Source organism: Neolamprologus multifasciatus, chromosome 7 (assembly GCF_963576455.1).
Source record: "Neolamprologus multifasciatus chromosome 7, fNeoMul1.2, whole genome shotgun sequence".
NCBI classification, from domain to species: Eukaryota; Metazoa; Chordata; class Actinopteri; order Cichliformes; family Cichlidae; genus Neolamprologus; species Neolamprologus multifasciatus.
The window spans coordinates 52,838,006-52,857,479 of NC_140445.1; the positions used below are offsets into that span (position 1 = coordinate 52,838,006).

At 42.0% G+C, this 19,474-nt stretch overlaps 3 protein-coding genes across 3 annotated transcripts; 1 reads left to right on the top strand and 2 right to left on the bottom strand.

Moving 5' to 3' along the window:
- Positions 1-78: 78 nt before the first annotated feature.
- On the top strand, positions 79-2,003 carry fancf (FA complementation group F). Its single transcript, XM_085166398.1, has 2 exons — positions 79-204; positions 455-2,003. The coding sequence occupies exon 2, from the start codon at positions 507-509 to the stop codon at positions 1,536-1,538; it is 1,032 nt and encodes a 343-aa protein (XP_085022524.1). The 5' UTR covers positions 79-204; positions 455-506; the 3' UTR covers positions 1,539-2,003.
- Positions 2,004-8,007: 6,004 nt separating this feature from the next.
- slc17a6a (solute carrier family 17 member 6a) lies at positions 8,008-17,435 on the bottom strand. Its single transcript, XM_085166369.1, has 12 exons — positions 16,851-17,435; positions 15,149-15,404; positions 14,634-14,752; positions 13,619-13,733; positions 12,545-12,632; positions 12,262-12,348; positions 11,629-11,771; positions 11,391-11,540; positions 9,779-9,911; positions 9,579-9,689; positions 9,353-9,480; positions 8,008-9,200 (listed from the first exon to the last, which is right to left on the bottom strand). Exons 1-12 carry the CDS (start codon positions 16,934-16,936, stop codon positions 8,871-8,873), a joined length of 1,746 nt encoding a protein of 581 aa, XP_085022495.1. The 5' UTR covers positions 16,937-17,435; the 3' UTR covers positions 8,008-8,870.
- On the bottom strand, positions 16,107-19,463 carry LOC146515383 (succinate receptor 1-like). Its single transcript, XM_085166389.1, has one exon. It carries the CDS (start codon positions 19,138-19,140, stop codon positions 18,034-18,036), a length of 1,107 nt encoding a protein of 368 aa, XP_085022515.1. The 5' UTR covers positions 19,141-19,463; the 3' UTR covers positions 16,107-18,033.
- Positions 19,464-19,474: the final 11 nt, after the last annotated feature.

Consider the following 19,474-nt stretch of genomic DNA (forward strand, 5'->3'; position numbering starts at 1 on the left):
TATGTGTGTAATCCATATAATAAATACACGTAAGCACAAAAATTCCGAGTCTGTGTGTACCGAACTCATTAACTCATTTTGTGGCGCTACGGTCACTTGATGTGCTTTTATTTTGAAGGGGGTGAAATTATATTGGCACGCTTGCGCACTAACGAGCGGTATATTCAACCGGAAAATCAAGCAGTAGAAACCGGCAACAGATATGTGAGTTTCTTCAACTTTCTCCGTGCTGTCATATTCATTTTTTATTGTAACAGCTATTATTGAAACCCACGTTACTCAAGAGAAATTATTTATTGAAGTGCGGCACCGGAAGTCCTGTTTAGCCATGCTAGTATGTTGACTTCTTAGCTAACATGTAGCTAAACCGCTACATCTCTAATGCTATAGCAGTTTTTCAGCAGCATGGCGAAATTCAGATGATTCGGGTTCAGGCTGTAACCTTTCTCCTCAGTGGGTTTCCGAAGCCGGACTGAAGGCTGAACTCTGAATGCTGAGAGCGCCACATGGAGGCGGTGCTGAAAAACTTAGCTAGCACGGTGGAGATGCTGGCGGTGGCGGCGCAGAGCGATGTGGTGAATCACTGGGATAAACAAACTCTGTCCAGGGCGTTTCACTGGGCCCGGTACTGCGAGCACGTCTTCTCCAGGTTCCATAATAACGCCGCTATTAGGAGGATCATGGAGAAACAGCTGCAGCTCACAAACCAAACTCTGCGAGATACCATCCCCGGATACACCGAAGTCTCCTTCTCGGACCTCCCCCGGTGCCAGCACTTGTTGCTCGTCAGGTTGTTGAACAACCCAGAACTTCCCACTTCTCTCATGAAGATCCTCTTTGACACAACGCGTCCTGTCAAGACGATGCACGGAGACTATGAGGACGTCACAGGTCTCTGCAGTCACATAGTTCAATGCAAATCAGTTTATAAGGTCCTGAGCCCCCTAGCTGATATGTCAGCCCTTGGTGCTGATGCTGAGGTGCAGGGGGAGATGCTGATGGAGAGGCTGGAGGCTCTGCTGAACCAAGGCAGTGAAACCTGCAGGGCAGAGCAATTTTTAGGCTCTGTCCTCCAGGGATGCGAAGGGGCATTGCAACAATTCTGTCTAGTCATCGCTGCAGCTCTGCTGACATCCAAAAACTGTACTGCACAAACTGCTGCACATGATTTTCTCTTAGACTGGTTGCAAAAGAAACACAGTCTGCTGCAGTACATGTGTTCTCTACTGTCTCCTACACTTTTGAAAGACCTGGCAAAAGAACATCAGAAACTCAGAGATGCATCTTGTAATGTACTGAAAAAGTGGGCCTCTGAAATGGAATACAGCTTAAGTGATGGCGAATGGGTTCTAACCAGCACGGGCCCCGGCGTGTCCTTCAAGAAACTTACTGAGCTCTTTCTGGCTTTATTCGATGCCAGTCCATCTCTGAGGGGGGATGTAGAAAAAGAACTAAATGCTTTGAAGATTTCTGATGGAGACTTTGATGTCACAGGGCTGAGTGTGTGGGGAGACCTGCTGTCAGCTTTAAACATGTGACTGATGGTCTTGGAGCTTGAAAGATGATCAAATTGTGGCCAAATTCATTTTTATATCTTGATATTGTCTATGTTTTTCGGTATCAGAAAAATAATATTTTAAACAGCTGACATCAGTTTTTTTTTTCTTAATGGTCACGTTGTTCTAACAATTGTAATGATATTTCTATCAGTTTTGTTTAATTTTACCAAAGTGTGAGCATGACTGTGGGTTTATGAAATATTTAACATGTGAGAATTTAGGCTGGTGATGAGAAGAATTGTTCTAGCAGAGCAAAAAGTTTTAGGTTCTCCTTGAATGTTTTCAACCTTTGTTTACAGAAATGTGTGTTTCAGTACAATATTTGACTCATGTTGCACTTTTCCTCAGTTCATGTATCTAGACAAACGCATAACTGCTGATTACAGATGCAGTAGAAAGATATAATAAAAATGGTCACTGTGGTGGCTCCTCTCAGACTGAAAATTTGTTGCAATATAGTAATTCTTGTTGAAATGTAATTTTTTAAAATGAAATATTGTGATAATTAGAATATTTGTGATGACCGGCTTCCTCCCACCGTCCAAAGACATGCAGTTTGTGGGAATAGGTTAATTGGATAATCCAAATTGCCACTAGGTGTGAATGTGCGAGTGAATGTGAGTGCGAATGGTTGTCTGTCCCTGTGTGTTAGCCCTGCGACAGACTGGCGACCTGTCCAGGGTGTACCCCGCCTCTCGCCCTATGACAGCTGGGATAGGCTCCAGCGCCCCCCGCGACCCTGAAAAGGATAAGCGGAAGCGAATGGATGGATGGATGGATGTGATGACTTCACTGTTGGTGAAATTGGCCAGATTGCTTATTATATGAGATTTTAATCTAGAAAAGTGGAAAAAGAGTGAGGAGGAAGAACAGGGTGGGGCACATGATACAAGAACAATGGCAAATGAGATCCTGCTCTTGATGCTTCAGGAGTTAATCTCTATCTCTGGATTTATTGTTTTTAGTGTGTGTGTGTGTATTTTAGTCAGTCCAGTTGGCTGTTTGTTGAACTGTTGAACTTACTTGTTTGGACACATTATAGCTTTTGTGCTGCTTTGTAAACCGTGTCAGCACACGATCCGACTCACTTAAACTGAACGTACTTGTGAGGCAGTAAACAGATGCCATGGGTCTTTGGAAGCTCAAGGTTTCATTCAGCCTCATAAATTTGATCCTAATACCAAGCCATTAGGAGCTGCGTTGTTTAAAATTATTCTGCAGCGGCTGATTTATGAGAACCTAAAAAGAAATTAAAGTTTAATTCCGCATTATGCAGATCTGTGGAGAGAGATGGGTTTGATAATAAGCTCGGGGCTATAAGGAAATAGCAATAAGCAAAGCCAGCAAAAGCGCTGTGCAACCACGTACCCTTTCCTAACTCTACACACCTCAAATGATTTTCACTTTCTTTCACACCATCTGTCAGTAAAAGCCTCCAGCAGTGCTTGATCTAAACCTATACATTTGGATTGGCTTAATTCCAGCCATGTGACCTGACTACCAATTTACACATCTCAGACCTTGCCCATGTGTCTGAGCGCTTGTGCAGCGAGGGATCAATTAGTCAGATCAGGCGTCTTCAATCAAACTCTGCACAATGGCTGGTGTGTGACATAACCCTGTCAGCGAATTAGAGCCCGGGCCACCGTGCGGAGGGAAACACCAACACAGCCACGGCTCATTTAACACACCGTGAAAGCAATTTTCGTAGAGACGGACGAGGGTCACTGAGTAAAGGGCAGCGCATACACAACCAGTTTATTTCCAGCCAGTGAAGAACATATGCCAACCAGCAACGACTGCAGAGATCTAACCTGCTCTTGTGTTTTAAATGCATGCAAAAATAATTATGAATGCGTTGGGAGTGTGTTTAATTTACAAAATCTACAAAAATGCAGTTTCAGAGCACCATTCCACAAACTAACAAGAATCTTCCACATCTACTCTTTTAGCATGTAGCCATCGGGTGCTTCCACCCACAGAGTTATTTTCTTGTGTAGATTTTGTGGTTCTCACTGTGATTCACAGCCTTGCACGTTACTGGCAGGGTGAGAGAGCTGCCATGGTGATGATTCAGATGTGTTACCATCTGACTCCAATAAGCCTACAAGAAAAGCAGCATTTTTAGTACTATGCCTATGCCAATCTAATATTTAATAAAACCATGTTTTACCCGTTATTTATAACAGTCTAAATCATACCCACATGTCTGGAAACCAGTAAGAAGAAACTGCCTCTTTTGGCGTCTGTAACAGTATTTAGCTATTAAACATCCACCCATCCATCTATCTTCTGAACTGCTTATTTTATATTTGACCTCCAGCTGTTTGCAGCAACCTAGTAAGCCTTTATTAGAACAGACTGAGAGCCGAAGTCAGCCGCTTACATCCAGCTTATTTCATTTAAATGTGTCATGCACTTTATTAATTCAAAAGGACAAATGAGAAAACTTATAATTTCATACATTTGTATCAGTTCTGTCTGTTATAAAGCACATGCTCTAAGCAAAGAGCTGGATGATTGTCTTATCCTTCCTTATTTTACATTCCATCCGTCCAGCGTCATGTTTGTTCTCCAGCAGCGTGAGGGTAACAAACTGCAGTGAGACGTGCTGAGAGCGACTGCTGTCCTGCAGCTCCTGGAGGGTCATGAAGGATAACATTCATTAAAACTCAGATCCAGCCACCATCTGGTGGTGTGAATAGGGAGTCCTCTGAGGGGGTGGGCGCAGGAGGGTAGAGCCCTCCCTAGGCACGTGCCTAAGCCGCTCCAGTCTGGCCCCTTTTGTGTTTTCAGCGATGGATCACAGAGGCAGGAGAAACCCCTCCACACACCTGTGTCCCACTCAGAGGATGACGACGATCAGCGACCACTGTCAGCAGGCACGCTGCTTAAATGGGTTTGGTGAAGTGAAGCAGCGATTATCATCGTAACATCTTAAACTAAACATCTCTGAAGGTTGAACAAAGAAAGTGGCAACAAATTTATTTCTTTGAGCGACATGATGGATTATATAAATAAAGAAAAATTATGTGCAGAAAAGCAAAGTGAAAATAAACCCTGCAAAATATTTTGTCTCATCACCTGCAAATTCTTCCACTCTCTTATTAAGATTTCTTCCAGAGCTGACGGTGCTTTGTCAAAACACGTCAAGTATCGTATTGGATCTTATCTTCCTTTGTCTGCTTCTGATACTATATCAGCGTGTATGAAGCTGTCAGTGTAATCCGATATGGAGGGGTGGGGGGTAGGGAAGTGGATGGACCTGTGATGGATTGCTTCAAATGTGACTGCACTTCCGTGGAAGGTGAAAAACAAAAGACAAATTAAATGTAGCAGTCTCCGTCTACTCCTCTCATCCTGGAAAATTCTCACCTTTGCATCCCCGTTTCTCTGACTCATTAGAGCAAATGCTATCAAATGTAATGCTAATAGATACAACTGGAAAGTACAGCAGAGATAATAGCACACCGTTGTAAAGCCGTTTTGCAGAGGGTTTCATTTAAAATTGTTTTTTTTTAACATTTAGGAGTCATGGTGGAAACACACCAGTCTTTTTTTTGTATGTGTATGTTCAAATTACATATGGTTTGTAGTGGGTGCAAAGTAGTGATATATAACATGCTATTTTGTGCAAATCCAATTTGAGCCAGCAAGATCTCCATTAATAAAGCAATTAACAAGCGAGAGGAAGGAGGTGTGTGGAAAAACCACTCGCCCTGGGGATGTGTATTGTCATGTCGGGGGGTGTTGTAAAACAGTAATTACTCCAATCCTGCCTTGAAATTTAGGCCTTAATTTATACCTGATGTTTTGGGGTATGAGGAATGTGAATTATACGTGAGGACTAAAAAAATATTGAGAATGCAGTGTGGAAAAAGAAATTGTCTGAGCTGCAGACTAGACAGGGGAGGATGGAGCAGGAGGATAATTGCATGCAGGGAGAGTCCCACAGGATCCGTGCAACCCCGTCATCAAACACTCATTGTGGCTGGGCCTCATCCCATTACAGTCTCCCAGGAGCCAAAGTGCACCTGCCCCACAGACTGACAACTACTCAATCCCCCTCCACTCACCCTCTGGATTACACAACCAGACGAACATCACAGTGACCGAGCCGGAGATGCGGCAGAAATATAAAGAGTCAGTGATGCAGGCAGGTGAAGGCTGACAGACTTTCCACCTGTGAAAGAAATGCTGACAGAAGCTTTTTGCCCAATTACTGTGCATCCTAACGGGCACGTCACTGGTGTAACAGCCATGACGACTCCGGCTGGTTAGGCATGAGAAAACATGTTCCAAGTGAGTGGTGACACAATTGTGTTTTCTGTCAAATTAACGTGCGCCAAGCAGGCGTGAGGGTTAATGGTTTCCCTCCTCGGCTGGGTGAATAATCAGGGGAGAAACTGAGATTTATTGTAATTGCTCCCCCTCCTGACAGTTGGGATGATTTAGACATGAAGCTGCTTCCTGTGATCCAACCATCAATTAAGGCAGTGAAAGGCTACTGTACTCTGAATGTCCATCACCGAAACCAGTGCTTGACACAACCCTTCAGACGTCATGCCTTTCGAACGTTCCCTTCGGGTAAGAGGAGCGCTCCAAAGGTTTCACGTGCATGAGGCTGCAGAGGTTTTCCCAGGACATTTTCACCTTGTGCTGCAGTAACAGGACAATGGAAATTCAGACACTGCCATTCTTCAAGAAGCTGATCAGACTTCTGATGATGGAGTCAGTCATTCCTTTTATTTTGTGTTTTTCATAGTCTTATACACCAATAAGCTGGAGACGTACATGAATTATTTGCCACAGTTATCAATATTGCTTGCTTTACTTAGTAAACAGTTAAAAGAAAAAAATCTGTTACTGTTCAGTTTGTCTTAAGAGAAAGAGAAGATGAGCCTACGAGTTTATATTTTTAAAAGGTTGGCTCTGTTGATCTTTAGAGCATTTTTCTTAGTACGAGTTGATTGCTCTAATCTTCTGTTGCTGCATTTTTTTCAGCAACTCTACACAAATTATCTCCATAGATATCAATTTGTCACTTGTTCTAATGTTATTGTACATTTTTATTCCTTTATGTTTTTATGCTTTAATTTTCCCTACCAGAGCTACTTATTTTATTGAGTTTTATCAGGTAAATTTTGTGACAACAATATAAATATTTTTCAACCTTAAAGCTGCAAACAGTGACTACGACTACTATTGCTCTGTATATTTTTTTTTCAGGTTTCACAAGTGTTTTTTTTATTCTAACAAAAATGCATTAATAACTACAGAGGCGAATCATCAGTGCGTTCTCCTGTTTAAATCTTTTAAACAGGAGCATTTTTATCTTAAAATGCTAATGAATTCTAGAGCTAAACAATATTGATTTGTCTTGTGATTGGACATAATGAAGGAGCTGGGTCAATACCTTAATGTGCTACAGAGAACAGTGTTGAGCTCAAATGTGCAGAGAAGGAAATGGGTGTGTCTGAGACCGCACATTACAAACAAGTGTCATCACCTTTCCTTTCCTTTTTTTGTTTTTTCCTGATCTTTTTTCCTCTGAAACAGACCCAACCTGACTCCACATCAGCTTATTAAAATCAGAAGTCTCTGCAAAGACGTTAAATGGTGGTGTGCATGGATGAAACAGTTTAGTAATGCTGTTTCTCTTGCCTCTTACCAATTACCAGGGTACAGGGTCCAGTGGTCTCCCCTAGACCCCAGAGACCTGTGCCATTGATTTACTAATGAGAAACTTGGAGAGAACAGGAGATGCTTGGCAGTGATTGGAGAATTGGTGGTTAACCGATTTGGCAGTCTGTCTCCAGTCAGTGAGGACTAATGTATCATCCCATTTACACACGAGATAAAAATGACAAAAAATTACCTTTTTGATTACTTTTTTTTTTTTTTATAAAATGATATGAGTATTTTTTTATAACACCTTTTGACATCAACATACCTCTTCATTAAACACAATATTAGAAGCCATAAAATCACATTTATCTGTTTACATAATCTTTAGGCACAAAGCCTTAATAGCATCTTTTGGTCTTCATAAACATTCTTAAATATTCATATATTTTAAACATCCTTGCAGATTTTTCATACAGCAAAATGAATCAACGTGTTTAAACAGCAAATAAAGTCAGGTGGAAGAGCCATCTATTAATCCATGTGGTCCACTCATATGCGACGATATCAATGTGTCAATAAAGTACTTTTTGGTGACAATGACAATAACCAAGGGACACCAGGGGATCACAAAACGTGGTTGTTCATACACAGCAGTGCATTCCTCCTGCGTCATGAGCACTAAAGCTGGGGTCTCCAGACACTAATTGTAATTTGTTAAAACACACACCTTAATGTTGATCATCACATGACTCCAAAAACAATTACAGTTAAGATACAGCAAGCCAGTGTCACGTTACAAAACAGAATGTAATGGGTGGCAGCTGGTACACAGAATTTATTGCAGTGCACACCGAACATCAATAGTCAATGTTTTCTGAGCAGCAGTTGCCTTCACAACTTTTTTGATTTGTCTCACGTCACGACCGGAACCTGATTACGAAAATTCATCTCATTATTTATAATGGCGGGAGACGCTTGAATCTAAGAACAAAGCAGTAGGCTGAATGAGGACTATCGGTGGCTGTGAGGCGGCCGCGTCTGAAACATTGATCTGAGCAAAAGTCATGCAACAAACACACACTAAAACTCTACGGTTCAACTTCACTCACGCTATTTTTGTCTAATATTGTGTTACAGGCCTCACTCAAGAAGAAGAAGACCTTTTTTGCAAGCAGACGTCTCCCTGAAGAGGTACTGTCCATGAAAAATATGGCCTTTTATATTAATGTTCACACAGATCAACGACCCAAAATTCACAATAGTCTCACAGAAACAGTATGCAGGTATATACAGTACATAAAACATATTTGAGAAACAGAATCTTGTTTTTAGAATACTTTCATAGTTTCAGTGCAATCAGAGTAGTATTTCAGAGAAAGACCCTACATGATGGTTGACTGCAGTTTCGTCTGGCTTGTCTTGTTCAAGTAGATTGATGAGCTTTGGGTCCTAAATAGTACGACTGCTGTCTGTATAGTGAAGCCCTACTGTAGGTACATGTGATGAGAAACATGAGGCTCTAATGAGGATTGTTCTGCATTGCAATTAACTACTTCTTTACAGTGGCTTTTGAATCTTCTTTTACTTTAACATACAGAATGGATTTAAACATCTAATATAATGCTTGTGCAACTGGTGATGATGAGTCTGTTTTCGTGGGCAGACTCACCACAACTGTCTGGTTTAAGAGTAGCCGCGCTGGGTGTACATCTTTCCCGCTGGCTCCTGTACGTATTCCTCCGTTTTATCCCAGTCCTGCACCCAGCCTCCGTTCAGCTGCCCCGTGGCCCCGTAGCTTTTAGCCGGACCTCCCATCGCACCGTATCCCTGGGTGATGTCGCCCGTCTCCTCTGCCAGCTCGTCCTCATCTATAAAACCGCACTTCTCTTCGCTGGTTTCTTCAGGGTCAGCCCATGGCTGTTTCTCCCCCGATGCGAAGAGCCCGTAAAATATCACACCTCCGTAATGCACGAGAGAAGCAATGAGGAAGACATACTGCCACTCTTCACGAGTCTGGGAAATGGACAAAGGTTGGAGCCAGGCTGAGATCTGTGATCCAGGTTTAAATGATTACACTATTAAACAGTAGACTAGGATCAGGAGATGGCTGTGGGTTTTAAAAACTCAAACAAAAATATGTTTGTTGTTGCCTGATTACGACTCACCTTGTTTTTTGTCATTGCTCCCACTATAAGAGGGCAGACCATCCCTGACAGTGTTCCCACGCCATTGGAAATGCCCATGAGGATGCTGGCATAGCGAGGGGCGATGTCTAGATGGTTCACGTTGAAACCTGCAACCGAACGAAACAAGGAGACTTCCTGAGTCTGCTGCTGATTCACATTGAGGTGGGATCAAATATGAACAATACATCATTGTTTTAGGACTCACCTGATATTGCAAAACCGCTAAATCCCACCGCCAGAACTAAGAAAGAGATGGCCACCCCCTTACTGTGGGAATAACCAACCACTAGTAAAAGAGTAGCCTCCATGCCAAAGCCTGAAAACAGCAGGAAAACAGTTAAGTCATGAACTGATGAAGAGTACTTTAAAGAACTGACAGAAATCTCATTAAGATTAAGGCCTCACCTCCACAGTTCATGATTTTGCGGACCGTAGTGGTGGACATGATGTTGTGGGTTCGCAGGTAGTCTGCTAGCTGACCTCCTAAAGGCACGATGATGGTCATGACCAAGTGAGGGAGAGCTGACAGGATTCCAACCTGGGAAAGCATCAAATACTTTTCTGAAGCAGCTCCAACAGCAGCAGAGCAGCTGTCACAACAAGAAGGGGATTCTCTCAGTCTCAGAGCAAATCTCAGCCTCTGCTTTAACCTCTTGGCTCCTCTATCACATGTCAGCAATAATTCACCACAGTAATAACAGAAACTCATCCTCAGCCTCAATTGCATCTGTCAGAGCAGCCTGAGTGATGCTTTACACTCTCGCTGGAGCTCAGAGGACTGGAGTGATTTGAGACTGGCTGCTTTCTTTTTACATGTATTACACATGAGGAAAGGTAAAAACAGCAAATCACAGCATTTTCTAAAGCAAGTTGTCCCAAAATTGCAAATGTAAATATCCATTAAGCTTCAAAATTATTGTTTAATGTTCTAAATGTTCTTTTTTAAATATAAAAACAAAATATCTTTTGTTTGATGTTGTTCTTTTTTTTAATCCATGGTTATACATTTAAAATTAGGCAATTATTTCCATTGAGGTTGAGCAAATGTAATAATGGTTCAACAGAAACAAACTTTCTTCATGTATTACTTTTTAAAATGATATTGTTTAGCCTGCTGCATTGTATTAGCAGCTAAACGTACAATTATACACGTAAGTCTTCCATTAATCCTAATTTAATCCTGGGGTGACAATTATTAATACAATCTAAAATGCAATAGTACTTAAAAGAAACCAGGAACAAATGTTGCACCTTGAGGCAACTTTTGTTGTGATTTTATGCTATATAAATAAAACCGCATGGCTTTAATTACATTTATGCCATTTAGACCCAAACTTTCTTCCTAGGATGCTTCTTTTAAGTTATTATTTACTTAGCTGCCAAAGGGAGTCGTTAGCGGCTGAAATCTAATCAAAGAGGTTGATGTGCCTAGTAGGGTATAATAAGTTTTAAGTACTTTATGGCTGCTTTAAACACCTTTGCCCATCTGTGACAAAAAACTATAATGAGAGTGAACTAAAATAGTAAAAGCTGTGGGTGGAATTTTAAGCTTTTCACCCACAGCTTTGTGGGTGAAAAGCTAAAGGAAGCCAAAAATTCTCTGTAGGCTTCTAAGTATAAACAAAATCTTTATTATTGTCACACTGTTTTAATATTTTCATCCAGTTATGTTACTGTAACAAATTTCAGTTATGGCCAATTTGGTATGCTTATCCCAGTGGTTCTGAAATCATGGGTCGAGCCCCACTGGTGAGGCATAGGGTCACTGCAGTGGCTGCGTGGTGAACCATTTTTTTGGTTTCCGGAGTTGGGATACGTTTGTTCAGCTAGAAAATGAAAACATTTAGTCTTTAAGAATAAATACATGACATTAGACGGCTGGCATAACAACAAAATGGACCTGTTATGCCTTTTTTAGAAGCAATTATAGCATCGTGTTATTTGGAAATTTGATGGTGAGATCAGATGAGACATTTTAGGCCTAATAATAGACTTTATAAAGCATAAATTTACTCACCTTGCTGATCTCAAAGCCAAAAACTTCTTCAAAGTATGCAGGCTGACTGATGAGAAGCAGATAAAAGGTCCAGCTTCTGCAGAAGTTGGCCACAATGATTGCATAGACAGGCATAGAAGAGAAGAATTTCCTCCAGGGAGTCTTGAATTTCTGTTGAAGCAACGTGACAAATGCTAAATCAGCCTGAGCAGTGTTTGGTGTGGCATCAGAAATCAGAAGATACAGACTGAGCACCCACCTCCATCGCGCCCATGAGCTGGGCACTTTCGCCAATGCTCTCCTCGATGTAACGGCGCTCCTCCTCGGTGATTGTTGGATGTTCTGCCGGGCTTTCATAGGACACCAAAATCCAGAACATGTACCAAAATATCCCAAAGGATCCTGAACAAATCAAACACATCAGTCATTAAAAAACTTCTGATGATACAGATCCACAGAACGTAAAATTCAAGTGGAGATTTAGCTGCTGTCAAAATCAGAATACAAAAGTCTGAAGTTTGGTTAATTCTGTACAAAATAATGGAAAACAAACATATATACTATCTGATTTAATGGGTTAGTCATAATAATGCTTGGGCTTATTTCAGAAGTTTAGAGAGTATATATTAGTTAGATAGATGCATGCATAGACAGACATGGGAGAGGCTGTGAACTGACTCACCGGTGTCAGTTATATAACATTGACTTTGTAGACTTTGCTAACTTTATCTAATAAGCCCACATGAGACTGTAGCAGCACAAGAAAAATGCACAGAATTGAACTGTATGTCATTTATGGCTAAGAAAAAACCCAAATGTTACATTATTTCTACCTTTACATGGAACAGAGTGTCCTTTTAAGGTGAAGTCAGTCAGATAAAGCAGTACTTACCATACACATAGAAGACAGAGGACCATCCAGTATACTGGACCAGGATCCCAGCCAGAGGCATGGCGATCACTGCGCCGGCGTATGATCCTGAAGAGGACAAATTGTCATGACTGAGCAGAAAGCGATCTGTGTTTGTGTTTAGTTACAAAGGTGTTCACTTCTTGTTTGCACACCTTTTAGGCACGGTGGTATGTAACCCTAAACCTGCACTCAAGTGTATAAAGTAACGTGATGATGCATGATAATAATGAGCCAATCTTGCTTTTGTGTGTCTGTTTTATACCACAAAACGAGATGGTTGCCAGACGACTTCTTTCCAGCGGCGGAGCCCATTTACTCCAGATCCCGTGGCAGGCCGGGTAAGTCACTCCCTGTATGGTGAATGAAAAACACAACATTACAGCAACAGTAAGCTCAGACAGCGATTGTTTCCCACCAGCTTTAACATACTTGTTTTGACAGCGTAAAAGCACAACATGCTTAATTTGCTAATTTCATCAACACTGTAGCTGTTTTTACACTTAATGAAAATATATTCTGCTTGATTGATGCCGTCTCTTCTTTTTTGCCAGAGACTTACAAGTCAAATTGCAGTTAATAACAAACAAACTGACATGCATTGTAGCTGATCTTTCTAATAGAGACTAATGGCTTAGGTGTGAGTCAGTGCAAATTCAAGCTGACTGCCCACTTCATGAAAGAAAAAAAAAGAAGCCCTGGATTGTTCCCATTAAATCTTCATTACACACTAAGTGGCATACAATCAACTATTGATAGACACAAATTGCTGAGGCTTGCAGTGGGAGACACCCTGAAATGCTAATGTTTAATTTGTAGTAATAAGCCATGGCGCTGAACGCAGGCAGCTCCCTCTCTGAATGGTCATGAGCAGCAACTGAAACTACAGTTTGGAGCTAAACAAAACAACAAAAGAAGATGACCTTCAAACTAATAATAGCGTCTCTCCCTCTAAAATCATTCCCCTTCTTGAGCTGCGGGAGCCGCCCGCATCAAGTGGTTTTTATCTCTTTTGTTCATTGTGTTTCTATGTGAACATGGAGCTCTCTAAGCCAGGCAAGCCAGTACACATAAGCCCTGCTATTCAGGGTTTTACTTTGTTTGACGATTGTGTACTAATATGTGTACAGTATAATGAATAGAGCTTCTTTTTTTTTCAGGAGAAATCCAAATAGAGAGCAACAGGCTTGAATAGAAACAGAAGATTGCTGTAAAACCTGGCTGAAAACAGAATGTCAGGACAATTTCATTAGGAAGGGGTCAAACTCAGCTCCTGGTTTGATAATGAGGCATCATCCTTGAGTGTTTTAAAGGTCAAAACCAAATTGTGCATCAGTACCTCCACCAACCCTTGTAATATCCTCACAAAGATGACACATCCGTAGTGGACCCGAGCGGCAGAGGGAATGAACATGTTCAGGGTAGATGTCAGCACGATGGCAGCACCAAAAACTCTGGATAAACAGCATTACAAGATTATTTGTCAAATTTGTATCAAAATGAAATCTGTATGTGACTCAAGGAAAAGAAAAGCGGGGTCTGCATCTTTTTGATCAACTGCAAATATCAGTAAACAGTAGACTGAATCCTATATTTTAAATTTTTATAATATAGTGGAAGAATAAACACTCATAATCAAGACAAACCTGTCCTAATTGGGTGCCACACACACAAGCGCGCACACAACAGGCTGTTATTCGGTTTCCAGGGGAGTGAGGACAGGAGGTGTTTGCAGCAGAAGGCGTCAGGGGGCTCAGCTGACTTGGTATGATGAAGCTCTTCAAAGATTCATTTAGATTCAGTTTTAACAATCCTGTAATGTTAATGTAATAAGGACCCATGCTGCGAGCTTAGCGCACTTTATTTTTCCTTGCATCTCCTTCTTTCTGCAGTATCTGTCTACACTGCGCTCTAATATTGATCGACAGTTTAACTGTTAGTTTTTTTTTAAAGAATGATCGTTTTGTATATTTATCTATATTTCCAGTCAGCTGCTAATGAAATAATAAGGTATAGAAGTGGGACGCGGTGGTTGAAATCACGCTACAATCTTTGCTTAGAAGCACTTCGCACACATGGCTTTGGCCGGTGTGGTTGCCATGCCTCTGAACATAAAGGATTAGACACGGTGGTCCCGTGGGAGCTCATTAACATGAGGAGGCACGCCTGGCGGGCATCAGCCAAATCCCCAGTTTATCTGCAGGTTTCTCCAAACCTACTGGTTTGCCAACAAGTCTGCACACTAAATTATACCTTTTTTTGTTCGTAGATACAATGGGAAATCAGTAGGAAACCGATATTTCCTAAATACAATCTCCTCAAAGACCTAACTCAAAAAATGTGTATAGTTTTACCTGTTTGCAGCCAGCCTGGAGGAGATGTACCCTCCTGGAATCTGAGTAACTATGTAGCCCCAGAAGAAGGAACCGTGAATCATCCCCACAGTCTCCGGGTCCCAGTTGAATTTCGCTTTCTTTCAGGCACATAAAAATAAAAATAAAATTACGTCTCTTTTAATTCGCTGTAGTTTGTATCGCAGTGAAATCACTTTTTCGTTTTTCCCCTAAGTGGTAAGTGTTACAGGAAAGAAATATCTGCAGAAAGATGCATATAAAATGTATTGCTTCGCAGTGAAATTGACCTCTGTGATGATCTAAGTTGATAAAAAAAAAAAATCACAATTTCCAATACATTTACAACAAAAAAGCGCAAATTACTCATTTTGCTATTTACTCTGTTAACACATGAAAGGCACTTGAAAGGGACCAGACTCAGTTCTATCTCACCACCTATCACACATAAGAGGGTGGGGTAGAGTGGGGTGTAGGATGGGGTTCCTGGTGAATGAAGAGGCGGGGTTTACAGGCACCTCTTTGATGATTATCTTGCCGTTTTGGTGGATTGTGCTGTTATTGACCATGCTGACGATGGCCACACCCAAGTTACACCGGATCCCGAAGGAAATGCAGAAGCCGAGCCCGCTCAGCATAGCGATGATGTATCTGCGCGGCAGCCCGAAGCACGTGCAGTCACACAGGGGCGTCTTCCGCTCCTCGTCCGCTCGCGGTCTCCCATCCTCCGTCAGCTCGATCGCTTCACCTGTTTGCTGCCGCTTTTCGAGTCTCCTGCATTTCGATTATATAATACTCTTTTTTTTTAGGTGATTCATATGTTCAAAGCCGGCGTGAATGGATGATAACAAAGTACCAGCCAGATACTGTGTTTAAAGAAAGAAAACAGTATTTTAAAAAAAAAAAAAAAATATATATATATATATATATATATATATATATATATATATATATATATATATATATATATATATATTTTTTTTCTAATGAATTTTTAAGACAGATCAGCAGAAATTATTCCCCTGGAAATACCCAACACTGCTTCTTCGCGTTTATGAATGAGGATTTCATTTCAACTCCAGGCCCTGTCAGTGGCTCTAATTTATTCTTTAATCTGACACAGGCCTCCAAACGCCTGCACACTCTTCATGAGGGGGAAAATATCCTGTTATAATTTTTTTGACTTGTTGAAAGGAAAGGATGAATGGAATCGAGGAGAAAAAGATGACCTTCATACCGCATTGCAGTATTATCTGCATCAGCGCTGTTTGCAGTTAAATTTCGCCCTATATATGTTTTTTTTTTATTAAATATTTAATTAGCTGCCATAAATCCGGTGTAGGAATTTCGCTTCGGCTCCAATTCGGGAATTTTTACCGAAATTTAAGGTGGATTTAAAAACCCTGACATGCGAAGGCCTCATCCGGTGAAATGACTGGCCTAGCTACAGCTTAAATTAAACAGATTTGAGTCACGTTTTTCTGTGCTACAGCTTCTAAAAATCATTTTGGCTCAGCAAATAAACGAATAAGGCTCAAAAGGGTTCCAAACATATGCGGACCCAGATTAAAACCTTCGTATTTCTTTTGGAATATTTGTCGAAAATTTGTTTTTGCTGCCATAATAAAATTTATGTGCATTCCTAATGAGAATTAAAAAGAAAAAAATAAATAAATAATAATTCGCTTCTATTCCACCACATCCTGCTTCCCTGCTCCAAATCTAAACGGGTGTTGTTTCCTTTGTAGTCAGCCATCAGTTTCACCCGAGCCACGTTTAATGCAGCTCTTCGTGGCCGTTAAAGAATATAGGAAGTCAGTTGATATGAAGTTCATCTATCTTGAAGTAATACAGATGAATACGTGAGGTAATAGATATCCTCCGACCTTGTGTCACGACTCGTTCTGTTTCATTAATTATTAAAAACACCCACAGCTGCTGGTGGAGAGGGACCGTCCTCCAGGGAAATATCTGATCCTTAAATATTCGGGCCACACGACTCTGCTCTCAGCACCCTGTTCGTGATTCATCTCATAAAGATGAGATTTACCTTTTTTCTTAAAAAAAATAATAATAATAATTGTAATGCAGTAATAAGCACATTCAAAGCCAGTGCACGTTTTCTTTGTCTGTGTCATCTAATCATTTGGACGTATTTTCTATTTTAATTGATCCTTCCAAAACTAATTCTGCGATTAAAAGAGATGTACAATTTCTTACCTGTACAGAGCCCCGAGGGCCTTTCCTGCCATTTGTTTCATCCCCTCTTTACTGGTGGGGAGAGCTTTCTCCTTTCCTGGCTCCATATCCAAATTATCTTCTGAAAACAATTTCTACAATACTATAACAAATATAAGTACAGCATTAAAAAGCATATTGTTAAGATATTAATCCAGAAATAAGGCGCCTATTTCTCTTCAGCGAAAAGCATGTGTCCAGTAGAAACAAACTAAAAAATAAAATAGATGCGCCAGAAAAAAATGGAGAAAGACGAGAGAGGCGTTCAGTCTGAAAGGGTTGCTTTCACAGTCACAAAACAGCAGTCAAATAAGTCCGCTTTTGCCTTGCGCAATGTTAATCCGTGCAGTGCCATCTTAAGATCCAGCCCGCGATAAGAAAAAGGCACCACCGAAGATCACAACTTGGATTTTTTTCCCCTCCGTTTTTATTGTTCTATTATTTGACAAACTGAGGTGAGATTGTGGAGGGCTTGAGCCGGCGGAGATGATCGGAGCTCAGGTCTAACCTGAGATGGGGGAATCTCCGGTGTGGGTGCAGCTGGAGGAGATTTCAGCACCGCGGACAGCGCACAGCTCATCTACCTGTCAGCAGCTCCGCGCAATGCCCCTCCTCCCTCCGCTCCCACCGCTCGTCTCCTCTAATTCAATTACAACTTCAGATCTGTTAACAGCTACGGCTGTCAACTGCATAATCGTTCCCCACCCTTCCCTATTTTCTAATTCAGGGGAAGATGGTTTCAAGATGATTCCAGACAACTTATAAAAGGGCCAAGCTCTCGAGCACTGGGCTGGTCTTCGTCGGCTTAAATCTTATAGTTTGTGAAAAACAAAACAAAACAAAACATGCTGAAAGCCTTGCTTTTGCTAAAATCCAACAAAGATATCAGCTCACTATTTGTATTTTAATCCATTTGTTTATTTAAAAGATTTGCTATTCACGCACGCAGAACCAGAAGAAAGTACAGCACGCAGTCAACCACGCAGAGGCAGTGTTGTGTAAGAAGCAGAGCAACCTTCACAGATAACGGAGACCAGAAACCATTGTTCTTTGCAGTGTATGTATCCGATTTTGCCACTTAAGAAAGGGAGGGGAGGGCTCACAGCAGTTTGTGATCTCTGACACATTTACACAAAAAAAGAAAAACATTTAATCAAATTCCTCATTAAGGTCTAGGTGCAGGCAGTGCGCGCACAGGTGCAACACTGGACACCTCCTGCCTTTTCCTAAGGTTCATCTGGGTCCCTTTAGATGTTGCCTGCATGCGTGGACAACGTGGAAACATGGCAGCAATCGTGCCGTAAAACTCATTCCTAAACTGGCGTCCTGTAAGGCAGCTGAACAAGGGGTTAACGCAGGTAATGAGGCCGCAAATACACATCTCCAGGACGAAGGCCGTGTCTGCGGGTCGCCAGGAGGCGGGGCTGTCGGGGTAGATCGCCCGTATCACGACGGCAGCGTTGCGGCTCAGGTGATAGGGCAGGTAAAACGAGGAAAATATGACTAGCACTGCGCCCAGCAGCCGCCTGAGCCGTAGCTTCTTGTTAAGGTGATCGGGGTGGAGAGGTCGACGGCGAAGCTCTCTGATGCTGCGCAGGCAGCAGTAGCAGATGGCGAGCAGCGGGAAGAGGAAGCCGATAATGGAGCATATGAGGGAATAAGGGAGGCTCTCCCCTGTTTCACGTAGTAGTACGTACAGGGTGCACACGGTGCGGTTGCTTCCGGGGCAAGTCTGGATCATAGTCATCCGGGCAACAGGTATGCTTAGAAGCAACGTGGCCGTCCACACGGCCGCGCACAGCAGACAGGCCTTCCGCCGATCGAGCAGCACCAGAGAGCGCAGTGGGTGTACGATGGCCAGGTATCGGTCCACACTGATGCAGGTGACGAAGAAGATGCTGAGGTAGAAGTAGTTGTGGTAAAACATCCTCACAGCAATGCAGAGCGGCAGCCCCTCGTTCCAGTACATGTGGTTCAGATGGTAATGGATGAGGAAAGGCAAGGCCAGGAGCCAGGAGGTGTCAGCTAAGGTCAGGTTGAAGAGGAACACCGTGCTGCGGGTCCATCGCTGCAGCCGCAGGGCGAAAACCCACAAGGAGAGCAGGTTGAGGGGAAGCCCGAGAATAAGCACAGTCAGGAAGGATGCGGGCATAATGTAGAGCTCGACCACAGTTAAACCATGATGGGTGTCCAGATCACAAAGGTCTTCCTCTGGAGTCTGGATGACCACAAGCACAGTGTCCAGCTCATTGGCATTTAAATACATCATCATCTAAACCATCAATCAGATTTGTTTACTGGGCTCATATACAGAATCTAGGCTACACTAGAAGTATTCATCCTCATCGAACAACACGATAGTCATATAAGGCGTAATCACAGAGCTCAAAAATATTTCAGTTGATTCACAGTTTCATCTTTAATTGATACACATTTAAAATCACATCGAGTCTTTACAACCTACCTGAACCGAACTGTTCCCCATGTCTTTGTTACAGTAAGATCTGCACAGTGCCAAGTGAAACAACCCTGCCAACATATTTTGGTGTAAAACACACCCACCAGTGCGAGCAAACACTGAATAGTTATCAGTGCTCTCTCTCCGG